We start from the raw sequence: 22,099 nt of genomic DNA on the forward strand, positions 1-22,099 counted from the left end.
TTAATTCAAACTTTAAATGATTAATTTACAGTAAAAATGGATGCCTTCTGCAATGCTTACCGGAATCAGTCATGATTAGGAGTATAGTGCAAGCATGGCCCGGAAAAAAAACTAACCGGAGTTGAGGTTCGAACTCACGACCTCGGTCATACCGGGACCGTCGATTTATCAACTGACCTGCACAGGCTCAGAAGAAGCAAGTCAAGAAACAACCAGGGAACCGTTGCCTGCTGCATTCTGTTCGCAAAACTAGCCTGTGGTGAGGTTCGAACTTACAACCTCGGTCATACCGGGACCGTCGATCTATCAACTGAGCTGCACAGGCTCAGAGGGGAGCAAGTCGAGAAACATTTAATTCTTTATTACTGATTAAGTGGGAACTAAACTTGCCATTGAGCTGGTTTGAGAAGATATCCAATAGTAAAGGTCTGTGATCCAGGCAAAACAATCAATTGTTACGCTGTACAATATTCAGCCCTGTGAGTAAGATGTTAAAAAGTAAAAATATGCAGACGGAATTTTACAAACCTGTTATCTTAGATCTTTTCTTTTGTCCCTCTGAACGTTTTTCTGCATTAAAAAAATCCGTGATTTCAAAATTCCAGTACGCAATGTACTGAAGGGCGGCTCTCCAGTTTATATATATTTTCTTCAAAATCTGCCATTGTAGGTAATTTATTATTAATTCGCGGATGAAATTGCGGAGTTTTAAAAATATCTAGAACTTTTAATATAGTAAAATACTTACTTTTAATATATTGAAATAAAAATAAATAAATACTATTCTGATACTTACTTTTTCATTTTTCTATCAAAGAACAGAATGAAGTATTTGTAGGCGAAAAAAAATTCGGGAGGTCTGTTAAAAAGTGTAATTACAAAGTATTCAAGAAACATAATATTAAAATATAAATCGTTATAAAAACTGTACATAAATATTATAGAAATACATTTAATAAGAATATTTAGGCAAAAGTGTAGAAATAAAGTATTGAATAAACACGTATTTTGATATAAATACATATTTAAAGGGTAATCAGTAATCACAAACTATTAAATAAAAAACGCATGTCTTAATATAGATACATATTTAACGTGTAATTACAAGTACTAAAAAAATTCATGTTTTGATATAAGTACATATATAGAGTATAAAATATTGTAAATTACATATCTAAAATGTGTAATAATAACAACTACTTTTGATATATTCAAGCAAAAGTGTAAAAACAAAGTATTGAATAAATTCATGTTTTGATATAAATAGGCTACATATATAAAGTGCAAAAAAATAATTAATGTACACATATTAACTATAATAATAACTACATTTTGATATATTACTCAAAAAAAATAAAGTATTGAATAAATCATCGTTTTGATATAGATACATATTTAGGTGTAATTACAAATTTAAAGTATTAAATAATTTTATGTTAAAATATAAATACATACGGGGAAATAAATTGTAAATTCCATATATAAAGTGTAATAATAAAAACATTTTGATATAATACTCAGGCAAAAGTGTAATTACAAAGTATTCATGTTTTGATATAAATAGGCTGCATAAACAAAGTGCAAAAAAAATTAATGAACACATATTAACTATTATAATAAATACATTTTGATATATTACACAAGAAAAAGTGTAATTACAAAGTATTGAATAAATTCATGTTTTAAAATAAATACTTTCAGTGTTTATTTTGCTTATACTGACTTGAAGCATGAAAACAAAAGCAAGACCACTTGTAATATAGGTTTGGTGCAGTTTATTAAACAACACAAAAACAGTCGCAAAATATTGCGGGCAAAAGACTGACGGGATTATTTTGCAGTAACTACTTCTACGTTGCTACTATTACTAATACAAGCTAAAAAAGCACGAAAACTAATCACATAGGAATTGAAAATCTCAGAACTGTAGACAGGTAATCTATATACAGTGAACCTTCACGGAGTAAAAAATCTGTTTATATTGTTTGGGAACCATTATTTTGTTGTGTGCTTGACATTGAAAGAAAAACAACATTTCCTTGTCGTCATAGCAATCCTGAGAAGAAAAATCTCAATTTGTCGAATAAATATTTGTTGGTATTTGGGCGGAGGGATGGCTGACGAAAGAATAAAGCAACGAGCAGGTAGAATGTGGTTTGGGTGGGTGGCTAGAAAATCGTGCGTTCGCTTAAAAGTTTAACAAAACGGAAAACAATCTTCAGGACTAGGAATGACCGATACTGGAAACTTTATTCCGATACCGATATTTTTCACAAAAAGTAGCGCGATCTAATCCGATATCAAATGACGTCATTACTGTGCTTAATCAAGTAAAAATAATTTAGTTGCCTTTATTTATTAAACTACTATTTTTGATATTTAACCTTTTAAAGTAAAAAATGCTGCGTTTGAAAATTCCGATATAAATTTGATCAGCACCGATATCACCCTAGTATCGGACGAGTACCGATACTAACACTTGGCATCAGGTATCGGCTCCGATCCGATATTATTGGACATTCCCTGGGTTTATTTTTTTAGGGTTTAGAGGTTCATCGCAATATTTCCGGTAATACAAAAATATTAACAAGGTAACACATTGTTAAAACTGAAGGCATCGATATTTGAAGTGTCAATGACAACACACCTCCATGATTGTGAACAATAACCCCATGTACCCGGCTACAGGTCGGAATAGCTGCATACAATTGTGTATATACGATTACAAGTCTATTGCATATTTACAACACATCAAAAAAGGCTCGGTTGCAAAATTTTTCGCTTAAGGCATAGTCAGAAACCGCTTAAAAGTACACCTGTTAAAGTTTTCGTGTAAAGTAACTTATGTTGGATGAAAAATGCAAAATGCTATGTCACATCTCTGTACAATAACAACACAATGCAAGCGATGAAGTTAATTATAGGGAATGTTTCTTGGTTAAAAAGGTTGAAGTGTTTTTTTTCGTGCTAGAATTGCTCTTAATTATTTGAGGCATTTTAGATAGAAATTCCTGAGCTACTAACATAAAGAATTGAAATTTCCGTAAGTTTTAAAACAAAAAGTATTTCAAAACATTAAAATAAGTTCTATTTTACGCAAAAATAAAGGTAATTGTATAAAACATTAATACTCTGTCCATTTATGTGTTTTCATATTTTATTAATTATAACAACTTTTGGTCCACATATGTTGTTTTTAAACCTTAACTTTGGTGCCTACGACCATTAACATGTTCCAATATGAGTTGAGATTCGAATGGTCTTAAGCTAAATAAAACGGCAGCAAAATAAAAAAACATATGTCGCAAGTCTCATATCAAAAATCTATGATTATATTTATTCAGACACAAATAATGGACTATTGTTCGGAAGCAAAAAAATTGCGTGCATAATGGGAATTACTTGCCCTTTTTGAAACTAAAATCTCAATCGTGCAGATATATGATGTTTTTCAGAAACTGGGATACATCTAAAAGGTAACAATGATGCTGGGAAATTGATAAAGGTAAAACAATGCTGGGATTTTTCTATTAGGACAAAATAATTCTGGTAAAAATTGGTGCAAGATAAAATAATATTGTTGATAAAAATTTGGTAAAGAAAAACAAAAAAATGCTGTTAAAAATGTTTGGTGAAAGATAAAAAAATATGCCTGGTAAAAATTTGGTGCAAGACATAAAGAATTGGTTTAAGACAAATAAAATAATGCTGGTAAAAATTTGGTTAAAAAAAAATAATACAATGCTGTTAAAAATTTGGAAGATGCTGTCGACAGTGCACGCGCAATAAAACCTAAATGTGGTTGAAAGGCAAGTAAAAGTTGACAGGAATTTGGTACAAACCGTGAAAACAACGTAAACTAATTGGCAGGGTGGAAAATTTGGACGGAAAATCAAGCGTTGCTAAAATAAGCATAAAACGGCGAACGTCAATCTCAGAATTGTGCAAAAATCAAACCTGCTTTAAAATACGTAAAAAATGAGGATTGAAATTTCGACCAAAATTTTTTACAAAAATCTCACCTGGTTTTAAATTCAGTGAGATATTTTTTTCGACAGACAAATAAAATTTTGACATCAAAATCTCTAAAAGCCTAAAAAACAGCACGGAAGCAGTCTACAAATCTAGAAGCGTGCAAAATGACTAGTTTGGGCTTTTCCTTAAGCCACAGACAGCTCGGCTGAGCCTCGAACCCCTTGTAGCTGCTTCGAAGTAAAACTGACGATGATTTTACGCATCCCGATCTTTCTTGGAACGACCGTCACCTCTGCAGAGCACACAGCACGCGGTTTGACCTGAAAGTCGACGAAAAAACGGTTACTTTTGGGTTTTTTTGTTTTTTTGTAGTCTTTTTTTATTTGTTGGTCATTTTCGCGGTTTGTTGGTTATTTTTTTATTTTTTGGTCCGTCTATTTTACGTTTTGAGGTTATCCGCGAACCCTGGGGTTCTGTGAGAAGGTTTAAAAATAAGGTTTGAACAGTGAAAATAAATGGGCCGCCAAAGCTCCTTGTACACTAGGGTCAACTTTTGATGTCATTTATTTATGGGGCGAAACGCTTATTTGTAATAAATGTTTTAGACCTTGCTGACATATTATTATTGATCGAAGCGGTGCGATTCTAAAATTTTTTTTATATTAATGTTTAATGTGAATTCAAATTGCGCACAAGATTCTAAGTTATGCTTTTTTATTTTGAATTCTATTGTAAAAGCTCCGAACATAAAATGACAACAGACAAAGTTTTGCGATGCTATTTTTCTGCGCACAGTATTTTTACTTGAATGGAGCCTCAGGAGAGAAATAACCATGTGAAAAATTGAGTTAAAGTAGGAGATCGCGCTTAGCGCGACACTTGAACAGCCTGAGGCTAGCACGATTATTTGGGCAGATCGCTTGCTACAAGTGCCGCTACATTCGGCTGGCAATCGTGCACCTGGGCGAACTTGGCGCTCCACAATTTTAGGGGGCTATATCTCCGAAAACTGTGCCGCCAATAAGCTGAAATTGTTGTACAGTCCTTGTATTGGCTTTAGCAATCAAGCAATCACACCTTTAGCGAAAAGATATTAAAAAAATTATTAATATTTTAATAAATATACTTTGCGTAGTGCTAGGTGACAGCAAAGATAAATAATACAGCATACGCTAAATGCATTCTTATGCGCTAAATGCATTCTTATGCGCCAAATTGGCTTGGGGGTGGGTAGGGAGCACCTATGAGAGGTAGCCCCACACCCCCACCCTATTTCCCGCCTTCCAACGACAATAATTTATTTAAATCAACGGATTCCCATTGGTTCAAAATTTTGTCAAACGATTTGACATTGGTTTAAATTTTTATCATATTTTTTCTCGTTTACTTATAAAAAAGTTGAATAGAATTGGCTCGTCAAAGATTTACTGCTATAATTTTTTCAGCAATTTTATTTTTTTAACTCACGTTTTACTCCAATTTTTATGCTAAATGTTTCAGCGTCATAAAGTTAATCGGAATCGAGTTGATTTTTAACCAACTCCTCAGCCCTACTTCTAACGTTTAAATTATTACTCATTTCGGCCACTGCTCACCTGTTTGACCTTGGTTTCAACCCCTTCTTTGACCCCCGCCCCCTCGAAGCGAAACACTCCGCCCTCTAGCGCCACCGAGAGGGGGTTGGTGAAGGTCACAGTGACCTTGATCGCTTTGCTGACCTTGGCTGAGCTTGGAACCTAAAAAAAATACGGTGAAGATTATTAAAATGCACCTAATTAGGAGAAAGTATTTTTAATGCGGGATTCAAATATAAAAAAATTAGAAAAAAAAGTTTCTTTGCTTGAAAGTTTATAAATTAAAAATAAATAAAACCTTAAATTTTCAAAGTCTTGTATTTTTTCCCTAAACTATGTTTTTTTTCTTTTTTAAATTTATAGTTGAAATCGAGCAAGCTATTTTTCAACTCCAAAAATAAAAGTATCTCAGGGTTAGCCAAATGAAAAAAGCTCATGATTTTTTAAAAGTGATTTTTTTTTCCAAGGAAAATGCGGAACTCAAGAAACCCTAAAGAGAAAAAATACGATAAAATTAAAACGATTTAGAGATTCTTTAAATTAATGTTGTTTTCTAAAACACAGATACAAACATAAATCTTCGCAAAAATAACGTAAAACATTTCTATTCTATTTTATTAGTGTGACAAAAGCTGAAAGGTTTTGGAATACGATTCCTAAACAGCAGTATAGTCTGGTAAAGCTAGTAATTCAGGTCAGACACTATTTATAAATTGTAAAAGATATTTATATATTTGCCAGCAAGGGCATCGTCATTATATCTTAATTCGAATGAAGTATTTTTCATAAAATCTTTCCAAATTGGAGTAACTCAAGAGTTATTCGAAACGTTCAAAATGCTACCTACTTGTGTATGGGCTTTGATATTCTTATTACGTCTTACTACAACCCCCAGCCATTATGCTACAATCTTTCCAAATACCATTTGTTGTCTTTGAACATCAATAAAAAAGTGTCTGACCTGAATTGCTAGCTTTGATAGACTATTCTTTAGTTACTGATCATAAATTGGGGTCGATATTATTTATCTTGCAAGGGTCAAGGTGATTTCCATTATCACATATTTAGTGCAACTGACGTTCGCTAGACTCGATATAAATACTTAAAAAAAAAATTGAAAAAACAACAAATAAACCGTCACCTCGACTGTAATAACCGGCTTTTCAAAATCAACCACATCTCGCTTCACGAAAGTCTGCTCGCCGTCGGGTATTCCCCCCAGAAACATGAACTTGACGTTGTCGTTGCCCTTGATCTTGGGAATGTATTTTGCGACAGGAAGCGAAATTGTAAAGAGCTTTGATTGGGATCCTGGAATTGTTTCGTTGAAATCCCAGTCTGCGATCTTGCCAACCATTGAGCCTGGCAAAAAAATATTGGAGTTTGGATAAAAAAGATATTTAGACCAGTGGTTCTCATAAATAAACTATATATTTCCTATGAAAAGGCATTATAAGTTTCTGTATAAAACATCATTCATTTTGAATATAAATGTGGACTTATTTCCCTTTGTACAAATATACGAGAAATCATTGATTTTTTTAGGCTTTTTCGACTGAGATATAATTCAATTAAAATTACAGTATTTTTGCCTTCCTTAATTTGTAGAAATCAGAAATAAAAGTTTTTAATTCATATTTAAATTTCCAAACCATTGAGCCTGACAAAAAAAATTATTGTAAAAACATGGGATGTGTTTTATTCCTAAGGCGTTGAGCGTCTCATCACTTGTGGAGGGCGAAGTGTTGTTAATATTTACGTTCCATTTAACTGCAAATATCCAACCCGTCGCATCTGTGAGCAACAAGCTTAATCTTTTTTTCGCCACCTTCCGCAAAAAAATTACAAAAATTCACAAAAAAATGTTAAATGTTTTTGGAGCATAATGGTGGTTGTAGTAAGAATATCGAAGCCCATACAGAAGCAGGTAGCATTTTGAACGTTTTGAGTGTCATAAAAATCTCATCAAATTTTAAATTTGGTAAGATAGTTTTTTTTTCGATAGACTGCCAAACTCCTAGTTTGTATATAAATGGTATTTAAGTAAATAAATAGCAATGTAAAAGGAAAAATATGTCTAAAATATAAACTAAAATATGGCAAAGTTTATTGAAATGGATTCACTTGGCTTTGAAACACAATACACGGGATTTTTTAGTAATTTCAATAAAAATATCAAAGCCATAATATTCGATAAAAGCGACATTTCGCAATTTTTTTTTTTTTTTATTTCGCAAATTTACAGACGTTTCAGCAATAACTCATGCCATCATCAGTGTAAAAATCAAGTGAAGATAAAAGCGATAAAACGTAAAAAGAAAGAAAATTCACTAGTGTTCTTTAATTTCATTCACCTATTTATGATTGGACCAGTGGTTCTAAATCTGTGGCACAAGTCGGAGCGCTGCCTTCTCATTAAGTTTTACACTAGGTTGTTTAAAAAAAAAACAAGCGTAAACTTTTAACACAAATAGAGTTAAGCCTTACCGTTGTACTGAACAGCATTGGCCACAGCGTTGAGAAATATCTTCTGTGGGTTTTTGGTGAGATTCACAATCTGTAAAAAAATACGAAAGGTTACCAGTGGTTCCACAACGGGTGCCATTTGTAATGCTCAAGGGTAATATTTTGGAAATTTAGAAATGATTAGATACACTATACAGTGCACGGATCTGTAATGTGGCTTGATAATGCATCCCAAAGCCAAAAAGGTCGAGTAGATCGACATCATCTTGATAAAAAGGTTTCGATACACACATGTATTATCTTCAGTTAACGTTTAGAAATGAAGTAAACAGTTTTAAACGGAAACAACACTTTTGGCGGCTTATCCTTAAATAATATTAATATATACAACTTATTTTTAGTTTCACATTTTCAAACTTAAAATAGTAGATTTCTTAAGTCTATTTATTTTATGACGTCACTTCATGACATCAGCTCTAAAAACGTAACGCCGACCCCTGAAGAAATATTGAGGTCCACCTTAAAACGTTTGAAAAGCCCTTTCAGTAAGCTTTTCGCACTGACCTTGGCTTGGAACTTAATGTCTTTCCCGAACTGAACCACATCTGGAATGTTGGCGTAAAACCTGACCAGCTCCGGGATGGGCTTGATGTCAACGTGAGTGCTTTTAATGAACTTCCGGGCTCGCTTGAACGACATCTCTTCTTCTTTTGAACCTGAAACATAGAAAATTGAAGCGCGACTGGGCTTTAACAATTCGGGACTTGACCTTAGATAAAACTTGAATATGGTACACCTAAAGCGCAGGCTAACCGAATCTGTCGATCAATGATGCAAGCAGAGCAGGGTAGAAAAACAACTAGCTTACTGTAAGGACAAACTGAGCAACACAGGCTCAGAGGGGAGCGAGTCGAGAAACAACCATAGCACAGTTGCCTGCTGCAACCTCACTACAGGCTAGTTGTTTTTCTAGCCTGCTCTGCATCATTGATCGACAGATTCGGTGAGTCTGCAATGGCTTTCGATGTACTAATTATACGTAAGCCGTAATCGTTGGTCAAAAAGCAGCTTCAGAAGGGCTAGATCACTGTTGTCGTCGAACATACGTGTGTTAATTCTTCATTAAATATGCTACTTCAAAAGTTATTTTGCGATACATTCCAGATCAGCGAAATGCGCTTAATGCGTCAAGTATCGTTTAAAGTTTTGACAATTTTAACCTGATAATTGCAATTTTTTGCATACAAGTTGTATGTTTTTTTTTAGGTCATATTGAAAAAAATTAGTGTAGTTGGACTAGTTTAAGTGGAATGCACAAAAAATAAGAATATTAAAGCCTATACAAAAGTATGCAGCATATTGTGAACGTTTCAAATTAATCTTAAGATAATGGCTGGAGCCTGTACTGAGATGTAGAATAATTATCAAAGCCCATACTGAAGTATGTATCATTTTAAACGTGCTAAATAAATCTTATGATAATGGTTGGAGGTTGTAGATGTGATAAGAATATCAAAGCCTTTGCTATTGCTATGTTTACCGCCTCTAACTACAACCTCCAACATTTATCAACTTCTGTTGTTCGTGTTGACTTACCTTCCTTGTACTTATATTCGCTTGTGATGTCTCGCCTCGCATAATGCCCAACCTCTTTCGTGCTGATGTTGATTCCGATTTGGTCGCTCTCGCTGTACATCGCCACCCATTCTGCAGCAACAACAAAAGTATGTGATAAATTAAATGAAGATTTCGAAATGTTTAATTTTTTTTCACGTGGAATGAATGTCAAAGACCATACAAAAGTTGGAAGCATTTCGTGAAAGTTTCGAAGCAATCTAACGTAGAAGTCTAAATGCGTATATTGTTTGAACAAAAAAATTATAAAAAATATGTATCAACAAAAAAGTGTTTGAATATAATGTAAATATAGGAAGCAATTTTTACAAAAGTGCAGGTTTTGTAAAACCCAAACAACACAGTAATAATCATTTATTAATGAAATAACAATTAAGTCTGTCAAACAATATTTAGAATATTTAAAACACAAATGCAAAGCCTAGTGTATGAAAACCATTTGATACTATTTGATAAAAATTGTTAGATATAAGCATGCTACATTTTGCACTGAGCTATGCTATGTTCCAGGGCTTTCCAAACTGAAGTTGGCACAACGAATTAAAGGGGTCGCGAGTAAGCCCGTATCATTTTTTATACAAAGTGTTACATCCATAAAATTGTTATTTTTTTTGTTTAATATGCTAATGGCAAAATTATTGCAAACCGAAACCCTAAAAATGCACTTAAACAAAAGCAGACAACAAGAAATGGTGTGTTTTAAACCAGTGCTTTGCAGCCAGTGGGTCGCTAAGGTTGTCGACACACAACTGTTGTACGGAGCTACACATATGTTTATCATTGTTTTAGGGTCCTCAAAATCATAGTGGGCCCCGAGTTTGGAAACAATGCTTTAGAGCAGTGCTTTCCAACCTGCGGGTCGTGAAGCATTTCTATACGTAGCATTTTTCTATTAGATCGGGAAATTATTGCGTTATAATTACGTTACATTTATGCAACAATATCATAAATATCTAACAATTATATGTGTTGTGTCGCATTAACTATTTTCAGTACGATGCGAGTAGTAAAGATGCAGGTTTTATGTAATTTTATTAGTTTGGCTCATTGTGGGTCGCACAATAAAACTTGCATTAAAAGTTGGTCGCGAACTTAGGTTGGGAAGCATTGCTTTTAACTATTAAACCTATAATAGGGGGTGGCGGAAAAGTAAAATTAAAAAGAGTCACAGACTAAAAGGTTTGGCAAGTCTGGTGTATTCTATTAAACGTTCAATGGGTCAACTTACTGTCATTTCCTTCCCTTTTCCAGTAACGTTTAGTTCCATTTACTTCTGCATAGATAAATGCCCCATCATAATTCAAATTGATCTGCCCCTGTTAAAATAATTTTCGTAAAATATTAGACATGCATAAAAAAATACAATATGAAAAACAAATCATTTAAAACAAAATTACTTTCGGGTACTTGATACATTTTAAGAAAGAAATAAAAAATAAGTAATTTTATACTGTTAGTTAAAATAATAAGAAAAATTGCAACTGGAACTTTTTATAAACTTTTTATATAAAACATTATTTTTAGGAGTACGTTATTATACGTACTACCAAATGTTATGTTTTTTGTCCTATTTTTTAGTTATTGCTCTAAATCAGTCAAGTCTACCAATTTTAATATTTATCGTTTTATTTTAGATGACTTGCTCTAATAATGACTTAACTGGGACTTGACTCGTAACTTTTCGACAAAAAAGTATTTTCACAAATCATTTCGCTGGGCCATTTCAAAATGACTTTTACAAAACTGGCACAATGCACTATACATCTAGTACTACACTTAGCAAAATAATGCAAAACTTTATACCAAGAATATCAAAGCCCATACAGAAGTAGGTATCATCTTGAAAGTTTTGAATAAGTCTTTATTCAAACCAACCACAAAATGCTACTTACTTCTGTATGGGCTTTGATGTTCTTATTACGTCTTACTACAACCTCCTACCATTATGCTCCAAAAAAATGCAAAAATAATTGTGGAACAGTAGAAAGTGTTACCTCTTTGATTGCATGGAGTGGAATGGGGCCACATCGGAACCTTCCCCCGCTTGTTTCTTGAGGGGTCGCGTCTAACGCCTGCCACCCCCCGAAACCCTCGGGTAAATCAGTTCGTGCCATCCAAACGTCATTCCACACATGGAAATTCCTGGAAAAAACATAAACAAGCTTTCCTGAACTTTGCTGTCTTCAAATGAATCATTCGTTCAAACTAAGATAATGTGTTTTTTGTAAAGATTTTTTTCTTAAGAACTTATAAATGACTGACTTTAATCAAGCCAGCAAAGTGTAAAGATTATTTGCTCGCATTTGAAGTCATTGTCGTCATTTATGTGTAAGGGTACAGGAAATATCTCCTCATTATACAGAATATGCCTTTCTTAGGTGTGAAGATTGTTTTCTCTTAATAACTTATAAATGCCGATTTTTGTTCTAGACAATTAGTTTGCTTTAAATCAAGTTTTGTTGATAATTTTGGACGATAACACACCCCCTAAAAACTGAATTTATTAAGCAAAAACAAACCAAAAAAAGATAAATAAACAATATTTACATCATAGTAGGTTAAGGTTTTAAAATCAAAAAAAAACATGTTAAACACCTTATTGCAAAAACTATATTAGATGGAGGTACCTTTAATTAGTAGCGGTACCTACAATAACACACAGCATATATTTCTAACATCTTATTGTTAGAAATGTATGATGCATATTTGTGCATAAACTACCACAATTTTAACTAATACCAAATAATAGACAAACAACCAAAGTTAACAAAATTAAAATGTTAAAAAGGTAGTTTTATTCCGGTTATTATGTTCAAAGTTTCTTAACAGATAAAAAGTGTAGTCGTCATCAATTGTTAACCTTTTAAAAGAAACATTTTTTGACCATTTTTTGTAAAATTATTGTTTTGGACAACAACCATGTTTTTTGTTTTATTGACTTTGAATTCTATTCTTTAGGCCAGTGATTCCCAAACTGAGTGCCTCGAAATATTTTGTAATTTACAAAAAGTTTCGCAGCACAATTGTGTGCCTCGAGAGATTTTGTAATTTCGGAAAATAGAGTATTTGTATTACCAATAGGCATACACGCAAGCATTTTAGACTTAAATATGACTAAACATTACAAATCAATAATTTTGAGACATTTACATAAGATAGTTTGTCGTGTGTTAAGAGTCATTGTAAGATTACTCTATTGTTGTTCTGTTAAAAGTGTGCCGCGAAATAGTTAGGATATTTTAGTGTGCCGCGAGCCAAAAAAGTTCGGGAACCACCGCTTAGGCATTTAAAACAAGAAAAGAATAAAGCAACCTAAATGTAAGTCTCACCAGATAGAATCATCGTCCTGGTCTGAAAGTGAATCATTACTTTTGTCGAAGTGGTAATCAATGGTGAGGTTGGCGTCGGTGTCGTGAGCCGACTCGAAGTTGGTCAAGCTGCGAGCAGGAATCCCCAGGCATCTCATAACTGAAACGACATCAACACATGCACTTAAATTAAAAGGTGGATTAAGTTATTTGAAAAAAAAAACAATTAGGTAAGATGGAATCCCCAGGAATCTCATAACTGAAACGACATAAACACATGCACTTAGATTAAAAAATGGATTAAATTATTTGAAAAAAAACAATTAGGTAAGACGCAGGCATCTCATAACTGAAACGACATGAACATTTGCCAACAGGGAAAACAGACAAAACATGCATCAGGGTTGGGGTTTTGAACTCACTCGCTGGCGCACAGTGCAAATCTCTAATTTGGACAAATGCATTAAACATTATTTATTGTGTGGTTTTTGGTGGTTATATTTAGGTTAGAAATAGCCGCCCTACTTAATCAAATCTACTGGACTCATCTTGTTCTTAAAATAATGTTTTACGTCAATTATTGCGTAGAAGTAACGATTACCACACTTGCGCAAAACAATTGAAAAGTGCAGTGCAAAAAAAGCCCCATGCATTTTCAATAATCTACTACAGTGTTTCTTAAACAGGTGAATGGTTCACCCCAGGGTGAATAAAATTTTTGCAGAGGTGAACCAACCAAAAGGGGTAAATAAGGGTGAACTGTCGAAATGGATGATAGCTCTGCAGTAAATCGACTACTGAACTGTTGTTTTTGGCTGTTTTATTGCTTATTGTAATAGTGAAGTTAGTTTGCACTGAGTGTTAGTACCAAAATTTTGTGACTGTGTTTTGTGCTTTTGCAGCTTTATATTTCGAGACTCGAGAATTTGTACATTTGCAATGGTAAAACTTAGCTTAAGTGGATCTTAACAAAAATCGAAACAACCTAAGTCATTTTGTGCTGTTATATATAGACGAGATAGTTTTATCATATCATTAGACAAGGGTGAATGAAATTTAGAGATATATGCTAGGGGTGAACAAAACTAAAAATGTTTAAGAAGCACTGATCTAGTAAACAATCAAGGCCAACCATATGGGATCTAAATAGGTGCACTAAAATTAAAAGGTGGATTAAATTATTAGGAAAAAACAATTAGGTATGACGGAAATTCGCAGGCACCTCATAACTGAAACAAGTCATAATGACTATTAGTTAGGCTTATCTTTTTTACAATTACACTACACATATCAAACCACTAAACAATCTTGAAGCAATAAAGCGAAGTAATGTTTATTAATGAGTATAGTATTTATAATTAGAAGAGGTTTTTGATATATGTTTTATGGGCTGTTAAATTTGTTTGCAACACACTTGCTTGCCCATTGCAAAATTTACGTTTTTTATCTTTATAAATTCATGTGCAACCGGAAAACAACCTGTGGTGAGAACTCCAGAGAACACCCAGCATTGTCCGTACTCGACCGATTTGGAAGTTTCAACAAACTGCTTCAATATTGCCACACTGCCATTCCAGAACGTTGGTGATTTGCCATCTTCATAATCACCAGTCCAGTTCCCAACAAGAACTCCATTGTCATCCTAATGTTTAAAACAGAACATATTTTTTTTTGTATCTAGACTTGTTCTTATCGAATGTCACGTCAAGTTGCCTTGTCCGCACGGCGCTGCTTTTCATTAGATCAACTTTCAGAAAGCCACAGTTTTCTTCTGACAGCCTAATGTTTTGTTTTTGAACATTTTGCTTAATCTTTACTGATTGCATATGTTTTTGACTTTTTTATTAATTTTATTATTACTTTGCTACGTGTATGTATTTTACTTTACTTATAGGAACTGTGATGCCAGTATAGTTGAAATATATTCCTTTAAAGAAGTGTCCGACTCTGGTTTTACTTATCTTTTTAAACTTTAAGTTTTATTGTTAATATAAGCGTCGGTGGAACAGTGATCGACAAGCAGAAACCCACTCTCAATCTGGATTCCATAAAGATACACTCTTTTATATATATTTCATTTCGACAATGACGTAAGACATTGTACAGTGGTAGCCTTTGATGGACTAGCTGAATCAGTACATTAAGCGAAGGCTAAAATCTAGGGTTGAGTGAAAAACTATTAAATCAATGGTTTTCAAATCTTTAAAACCTTAGAAAATCAATAAGACTTATTATAGGGTTGCCACAAAATTTACAAAAAAATTTAAAGTCATTCAAAGAAAATTCATGGACATTTATGGACCTAAAATTGGATTATAATATATCATTTAAAAATAAGCTGAAAACAAAATTGCATACATGCCATGGTAACACAATAACAGATAGTTTAAAATTTTGTTTTAATAAGGCATGTTATAAACACAAAAATTTAGCAGCACATAAAAAAATTAAAGTTTATTGAAAGAAGTTTTGCAAAAAAATAAAGTTTTTTTTTAATTTAAAGACTCTATGGCAAACCTAAATTGTTACAAAATATACTTTGGAGCATAATGGTTGGAGGTTGTAGTAAGACGTAATAAGAATATCAAAGCCCATACAGAAGTAGGAAGCATTTTGAACGTAGCTATGTTGAAAATGAATAAAGAGTTCTTCGAAACGTTCAAAATGATACCTACTTCTGTATGGGCTTTGATATTCTTATTACGTGTTACAAAATAAGTTACTTCAATTGCAAGAAGGTTGACAAGAGTTTTATTTTTTAGAACTTACATTTGAGTTTACAAGGGCTGACATATGACGTGCGATTTCAACGGGGTCCGAAAATGAGCTGTAGGGTAATTTCTTCATATTGAGAAGCTCAAGACAGGCTTTCAAGACAACATCTTCAAACTGAAAAAAGTAAAAACACGTTTTAATATAAATGGAATTCCGCCAAAAGACCGAAATTAGATCACAACATCAACGTCAGAATAATACAGTTTGGAAGAAGACCAAAATATGACTAACACTTATTAGTCGTAACACCATCTAAATCAGAATAAGATCCAATACTGTTAATCAGGCCTATACAACTTCTACCCAACTACAAACCCCACCCCTAAGTTAATCACTAACTCTCCTAATAATTGTCAACCCTCTAACCCAAAATTTCAACCCCTCCAATGTTATTCGTATGTTATTATGTTTTATTATTTAAATTGTTACGATATCCCAGGTATATATACAAAAAAATCGGTATCGCATATCATTATCAATAAAAAGAACTTAAGTCTTTGAGTAAAACTTCATCAAAGTTCGAAAAAGACATTATACTGTTGCTACCAGGTATTGTATTTGTATCAATTAGTTCTTCCGGCAATGTTTTTATTAAATACACCAAAGTTTTAATAACCTATACAGAAAATCTTTATCAAGACAACGATGTTGCAACTTTTCGTCCTAGTGTCAGTACATTTAATATAAAATATTGCCGGTAGAACAATTTCAAAATAAAAAAGTGATATGGGGTCTCTAGTAATTATAAATACTTGCTAGCTTTAAATTTAAATCAAGCAAAAAGTGGTTGTACCTGTCCAAAGTACCAGGGCATAGATCCTATGTGCTTTGCAGATCCATAAAATTGCATGCCTTCCTCATTCAGGACGTATTCTTTCCTCCAACTCTCATTCTTCATAAACACCGGATCAACTGTGATTTTTTTTCAATTTAAAGTTTAGTGAGTGGATGTTAAATTTATTTGAATACCTATAAATTATATTTTATACAAAACAATATTGTGCTCCAATACTATGTCAAATGGCAAAATTGATATGCTACAACCAGAAGAAAAACAACAAAACAAAGGTGTATTTTTTAGAATATATTAATATGTTTATTTAAGTCAGTTGTAAAGGTAATATTTTTAGATAATTATATGCTTAAGGCAGAATCGTGCATTGGATCACAAATCATGGCCGAATTAACGATAAAATTTGGTATCGGCAGAAAATACCACCCTGGTCAGTCAAAATATGAAGCCTGCTTCTGTTCCACATTTAAAAATCTGATTTTGAGGGGGAAATTTTAAGCAGCTTATAATACGCAGCTACGGCTGAACGCAACTAGCAGTAATTTTGCACTAGAAGCAAAGTTACGTCACTGGATAAATCCCCAAGCATGTATGAGTTTGTACCTGGCTTTAGTCTCGGGGGTTTCATTTTCATATAACTAAAACATTAAGCCATTAAGCTCCAATGTTGTCAGCTTATGTTGGAATCATTTTCAAAAAAGATTTATTTAAAAAAAATGCTTTAGAGGTGTGGTAACATCACAATGTTGAAAATGAATAAAGATTTATTCGAAACATTCAAAATGATACCTACTTCTGTATGGGCTTTGATATTCTTATTATGTCTAACAAAAAAACAAGTCTTACATTTTGACCAAGGGTTGAAGAGAAAAATAATTTCATTGAATTTGAGAAGCCTGTGTGATCTTCCTCGTTTAAGGTAGGTCATTAGCCTCCATTTGCCGATTCCCATCTCAGCGGCAGAAGTGTGCACCTCGACCGTTAAGTGCTCATCTGGAAGTTCAATTTATTGTACATTAATAGAAATTGCTCTTCTGGTGTAAACAAAGTATAAACTGATGTTTTGGCAGCAGATTAGTATTCTAATAACACAACAACAAGTTAAGCAAATCATGATGGAACATTTAAACCATAAGAAAATCATAGAAGAGCGTTTAAACTGGTGAGTAATATGTGAAACATGGGGTATGTAGACTAGTTTAGGGGCTTCATGAAAGCCAGCTGTAAACCTCAGTTCACAATTTTAGAAATGGAATGACTTATACAAAAAAATAGTTTAATTAAAAACAAATGTTTTGTCGTTTTTCCCTTGAATGTATTTAAGACTCAATTTTAGCAAGCTACTTGTTTTATAATGACATTAAAAAAAATTCCATCCAAACACTGATTGGTCCAAAAAAATTATTTAGGAGTCTATATTAAAACAAGTTTACGAACCCCTTGTGTAAAGCAAGGCCAGGTTTCAGTCTTTATTGACCTTGGTTATTTTACGAGTGCCTATTTAAAATAAACAGCTCAGACACCAAGATCACCACGTTGGTAATAAACAATTGATTGCTGCATCCTGTTTTGTTAAAGCAATTTCCTTCCCAGTTTATTGTAAAATTAATGCAATATTGTTTGCCAGTGTGATTTAAAAACAACTACATTTCAGATGTGTTTTGAAGATTTAACCTGTTTAATAAATAAATGTATATCGCAACATAAATTTCCCATATATAATTATTTTTTTTTTTATTTTAGTGAATGTTTTTTGTGGCAGGGTTAACATTACTCACCAACAGAAGTAAGCAACACATGTCCAGCTTTGTCTTCATCAGGCCTTGGATCAATCCTAGGAAGTCGAACAAGGCTACCTTGATAAACCATTGGTCTTCCACCTGTAACATAACAAGGGTGGTTTTGGAACAAGGCACCACTTTAGCATCAGACACTCAGTTGCAAACAAAACGAAAAAGCCCAATTTTCGGTGTGCGGAAACTGATATCAAAGAATAATAGGTGTAAAATTGCGGGAAATATGAAACACCACTCTTCATCAAAGGTTTTGCGTCACTTCCACAATCCTAAACAATGTTTTTTCAGAATTGAGACGTTGTGGGTCCGACAACACATCTAGTTAATGTAACATGTTTGGTTTTAAAGCAGGGGCCAACGAACAACAGTTTGTGGTCACATTCGACACTCAAAGTTAATTCTATCAATATATTTATGTTTAAGTAGAGTTGAAGCATCTAATACAAACTAAATGAACTGACTAGTATTTTATTAAAGGTAACTTCAGTTTTTGCTGAACAGTTATTAATATTTTCATTGTTTTATAATAAAAATCAAGTTAATAAAGTTCGACACAAAATTTATATCCTGTTTTGAGGAATTACACTGAACAGATATTCACAAAAAAAATATATATGCTTAAAAACAACCTAAAACCCAGAAAATTTGAAATTTAATAAACAGTTAACAAATTAACATAACTTTCTATACTCAAATCGTTAAGCAAGATGTGAAACAAAAACCTGCACAAATTAATTTTCTAATTCACAAAAATATTTGAAAACAAAACTAACTTAAATTCTTACTAAAAAAATATGTTATTAAAAAGAAGTTCTTTCAAGACTTATTTAGTTTCTCTGTTGACACAAAAATGTTTGTACGGAGCTACACATATGGTTATGAATGTTTTAGGGTCTTAAAAATCATAGTGGGACCCCAGTATGAAAACCATGCTTTAGCAGACAACATAACAACCAGCTCTTATCTTACCTATTCCAAGCTCGAAGCTAATGCTTTCAGAAGGCTCCAGTGGCCGATTAAATGTCATCATAAATCGGAAAGGAAAACCTTTTCTGACCACAAATTCGTCGGACTCATACTCGGATGTAAAATGCTTTTTGAACGTATCGTCTTTCAAGAATTCAAACTTCTCAACAGTTAAGCTGTTTGAAGCTGCAAAAAAAATAACACATAATAAAAATACGCAGTAATATCCATGACAGAATTAGAATGTAATTCCATGAATAAAACCTATAAATTCATCGGAATAAGGCCTGAATGTTCAAAATAACGCCTTAAACTGAAGGGAGAGGGTTTGGGACGTTCTGGGAACGTCAGTCGTTCCATTATGGTGTCGACATTTGGGCGCCCTAGTTTGAACGGCGCCGTTAGGGCGCCACTGTTTTGGCACCGGATTTTTCGGCCCCGTTTTGGGTTATTGGTGGGTTAGAAAACGGGTTAGGGTTAAAAATATTAGGGGAATTAGTGATGTACTTAGGGGTGGGGTTTGGGGGTTCCTTTTGAAGCTGCAAAAACAATAACACAACATGATACCTTTTAGCTTTAATGGTATCTTTCTTTGGTATTTTAATTTTCAAAAAGCTTTAAAAATTATGTAGGATTTATGGTTTGGAGTAGGGATGCCTTAAACTTGACATTTTATTTTGATAATGATACCATAATATAAATTTCAGAAAAAGAATTGTGATCCGATCTGACACCAATCTTTTCATTACTATGCTCACACAAATTTTCACGAATTTAAAAAGTTTAAAGGTTTTCAAAGTTTATTAGGCCACGTATGAAGTTAGCAGGTCACTTTTTGATAGGTTTACTTTTCATGGTAGAAATTGTTAAATTATGAGTCAAATTATGTCTGAAATTCTTATATTATTTTGGTACCTGATCGGCACAATGCACAACAGTATTATATTCGAGTAAACTTTGTAAACCAAAAATCAGCAAAGAGAATACCAACATTAAACCTAATTATTAATTTCAAGTGAATTATGATTAAAAACATCATTAACTAACAAAACCTGCTTAACCTTATAACCTAAGTAAACCTTAATTACAAGCATTCTGCAAAACATAAATATAATTTAAACGATAATTCTTACCAGTTGTTCTGCGACCTGCTGGGCGGCCCGGTCTGGATCTTGAAGACATAATTGCAGATTTGCTTAACAGCCTATTTATCACAAAGTTGAACTTGGACTTGTGTAGTTTTCCGAAACTGTGGATTATACAAAGCATTCAGAACTACAACAAATCTACAAACATAATTTTTGAGCATATTGACCGAGGTTGCAGTTGACGTAGAATGAATGTCAAAGTCCATACAGAAGTAGGGAGCATTTTGTGAATGTTTCGAATAAATCTTAAGATATTGGTTGGACGTTGTAGTTAGGCGTAGAATGAATATTAAGTCCCCAGTGAAAAATGCATTGTTTAACTGCTTTTTTGATTAGATTAAAAAATGAATAACATATTCGAAACGCTTCCAAAATGCAACATACTTTGTCATTCTTTTTTTAATATGGATTTCATTTTATTCTTCAACTAAGACCTAATAATCAAGCTTTTACTACTTTCATTTAAAATGCAGTGTATTAAAAAGGCTAGCATCAATAAATGCTAAAGATTATACCGGAATTATTTAACAATCGTGACATACGGCCTATCACGTTTTCTTCTGACGTATTTTGCGTCGCAGCTAGCTAATGTTGTTGTATGTTATGCTGGTAAATTATAAGCTTTACTAACATCGGATATTTGTAACTTGCTCAAAAATAACCTAATTACACAGTTTAGTAAAGGGTATAATTTCCCAGAATATCATATAAACACCAGCATTAGCTAGCCGCGAATTTTGCAAATTAAATTTGCTGACTATCAACAACCTAAAAGTAAAGAATAAAAACACATAAACAAATGAGACAGAACATGTTTTTTTCAACGCAGCGCGAAAATAACAACAAAACAAAAACCTGAAGCAAAAAAAAATGCCGTTTTTCATTAGCTTTTGTTTCCCGCCCAAACGGTTAGTCAAGCGTAATTCAGCAAACAAGTCAAACTCTATTTCGTCGCGTTTTTTTTTTTTATTCGTCTGCATTCATAAGCACCGCCCCTTATTCTGTTACGTCACAAACCACAAACAATTGAATCGCGCTATAAGGTTTGCAATAAACGGATGCAGCGAATGTTTTTGCATTACAACTAATTTGCGTTTTTCGCAGAATAGCAAGTCTGCTGAGTTACGCCCGTACATATTTCCGACGTAATTCGTGTTAACTGGCTGCTGGTTTACTGTAATTGGACCGAAACTAATCCCCGGTGCATGTACATTGTAAGCTGCATTTAATTGGCGGCTTGCAAAAAATGCAGTTGTAGCCTTTGGGTAAAGTAGAACGGTCGTAAAAAGCTTAAAAGCGTGTGTACCTTTGTAGTATTGCAGAACTTGAAAATGAATCCACCCGGCAATACCTCAGGATAAATTTAGCCATATTTTAAACGTTACCAGTACCGGTAGTTTATCTGTAAATAAAATTCACACAGTAATATTTTAATTACGAAGTGTCCAGCATTTGTGTACACTACAGCCATCTACCACGTCAGTTGTAAACAAAGCGAAGCCAAAACAATGAATGGCATCATTGTAATCACTAAAACAAGGGCAACGACTGACAAGTCTGACATGAATTGACTGATGATGCCTGGGGTTACCAATCAACAGATACCGTTGTTGCGTAAAGCAATTAAATACAGTTTTGATTCTGCTGATATTAGCTTTCTTTT

General features: G+C 33.3%; 1 protein-coding gene across 1 annotated transcript; it reads right to left on the reverse strand.

The window, feature by feature from the left end:
- Positions 1-1,760: 1,760 nt before the first annotated feature.
- LOC146137040 (protein-glutamine gamma-glutamyltransferase 4-like) lies at positions 1,761-21,839 on the reverse strand. The gene is made up of 17 exons (XM_083395126.1): positions 21,743-21,839; positions 20,422-20,537; positions 19,292-19,474; positions 18,305-18,406; positions 17,373-17,519; positions 16,527-16,645; positions 15,728-15,847; positions 14,438-14,600; positions 12,980-13,118; positions 11,645-11,792; positions 10,879-10,966; positions 9,612-9,722; positions 8,580-8,731; positions 8,037-8,106; positions 6,691-6,911; positions 5,571-5,711; positions 1,761-4,295 (listed from the first exon to the last, which is right to left on the reverse strand). The coding sequence occupies exons 1-17, from the start codon at positions 21,805-21,807 to the stop codon at positions 4,161-4,163; spliced, it is 2,220 nt and encodes a 739-aa protein (XP_083251252.1). The 5' UTR covers positions 21,808-21,839; the 3' UTR covers positions 1,761-4,160.
- Positions 21,840-22,099: the final 260 nt, after the last annotated feature.

The sequence above is a fragment of the Ascidiella aspersa genome, chromosome 8 (genome assembly GCF_963924565.1).
Source record: "Ascidiella aspersa chromosome 8, kaAscAspe10.2, whole genome shotgun sequence".
In the NCBI taxonomy this organism is placed as follows: Eukaryota; Metazoa; Chordata; class Ascidiacea; order Phlebobranchia; family Ascidiidae; genus Ascidiella; species Ascidiella aspersa.

Excerpts from the sequence above, each read along its gene's own strand:
- LOC146137040 (XM_083395126.1), bottom strand. The coding sequence starts at position 21,807 with ATGGCTAAATTTATCCTGAGGTATTGCCGGGTGGATTCATTTTCAAGT. Across the intron at positions 8,107-8,579 it reads ACATTAAGTTCCAAGCCAAG|ATTGTGAATCTCACCAAAAA; the intron begins GTCAGTGCGAAA and ends ATTTTTTTACAG. Across the intron at positions 6,912-8,036 it reads CAATGCTGTTCAGTACAACG|GCTCAATGGTTGGCAAGATC; the intron begins GTAAGGCTTAAC and ends TTTTTTTGCCAG.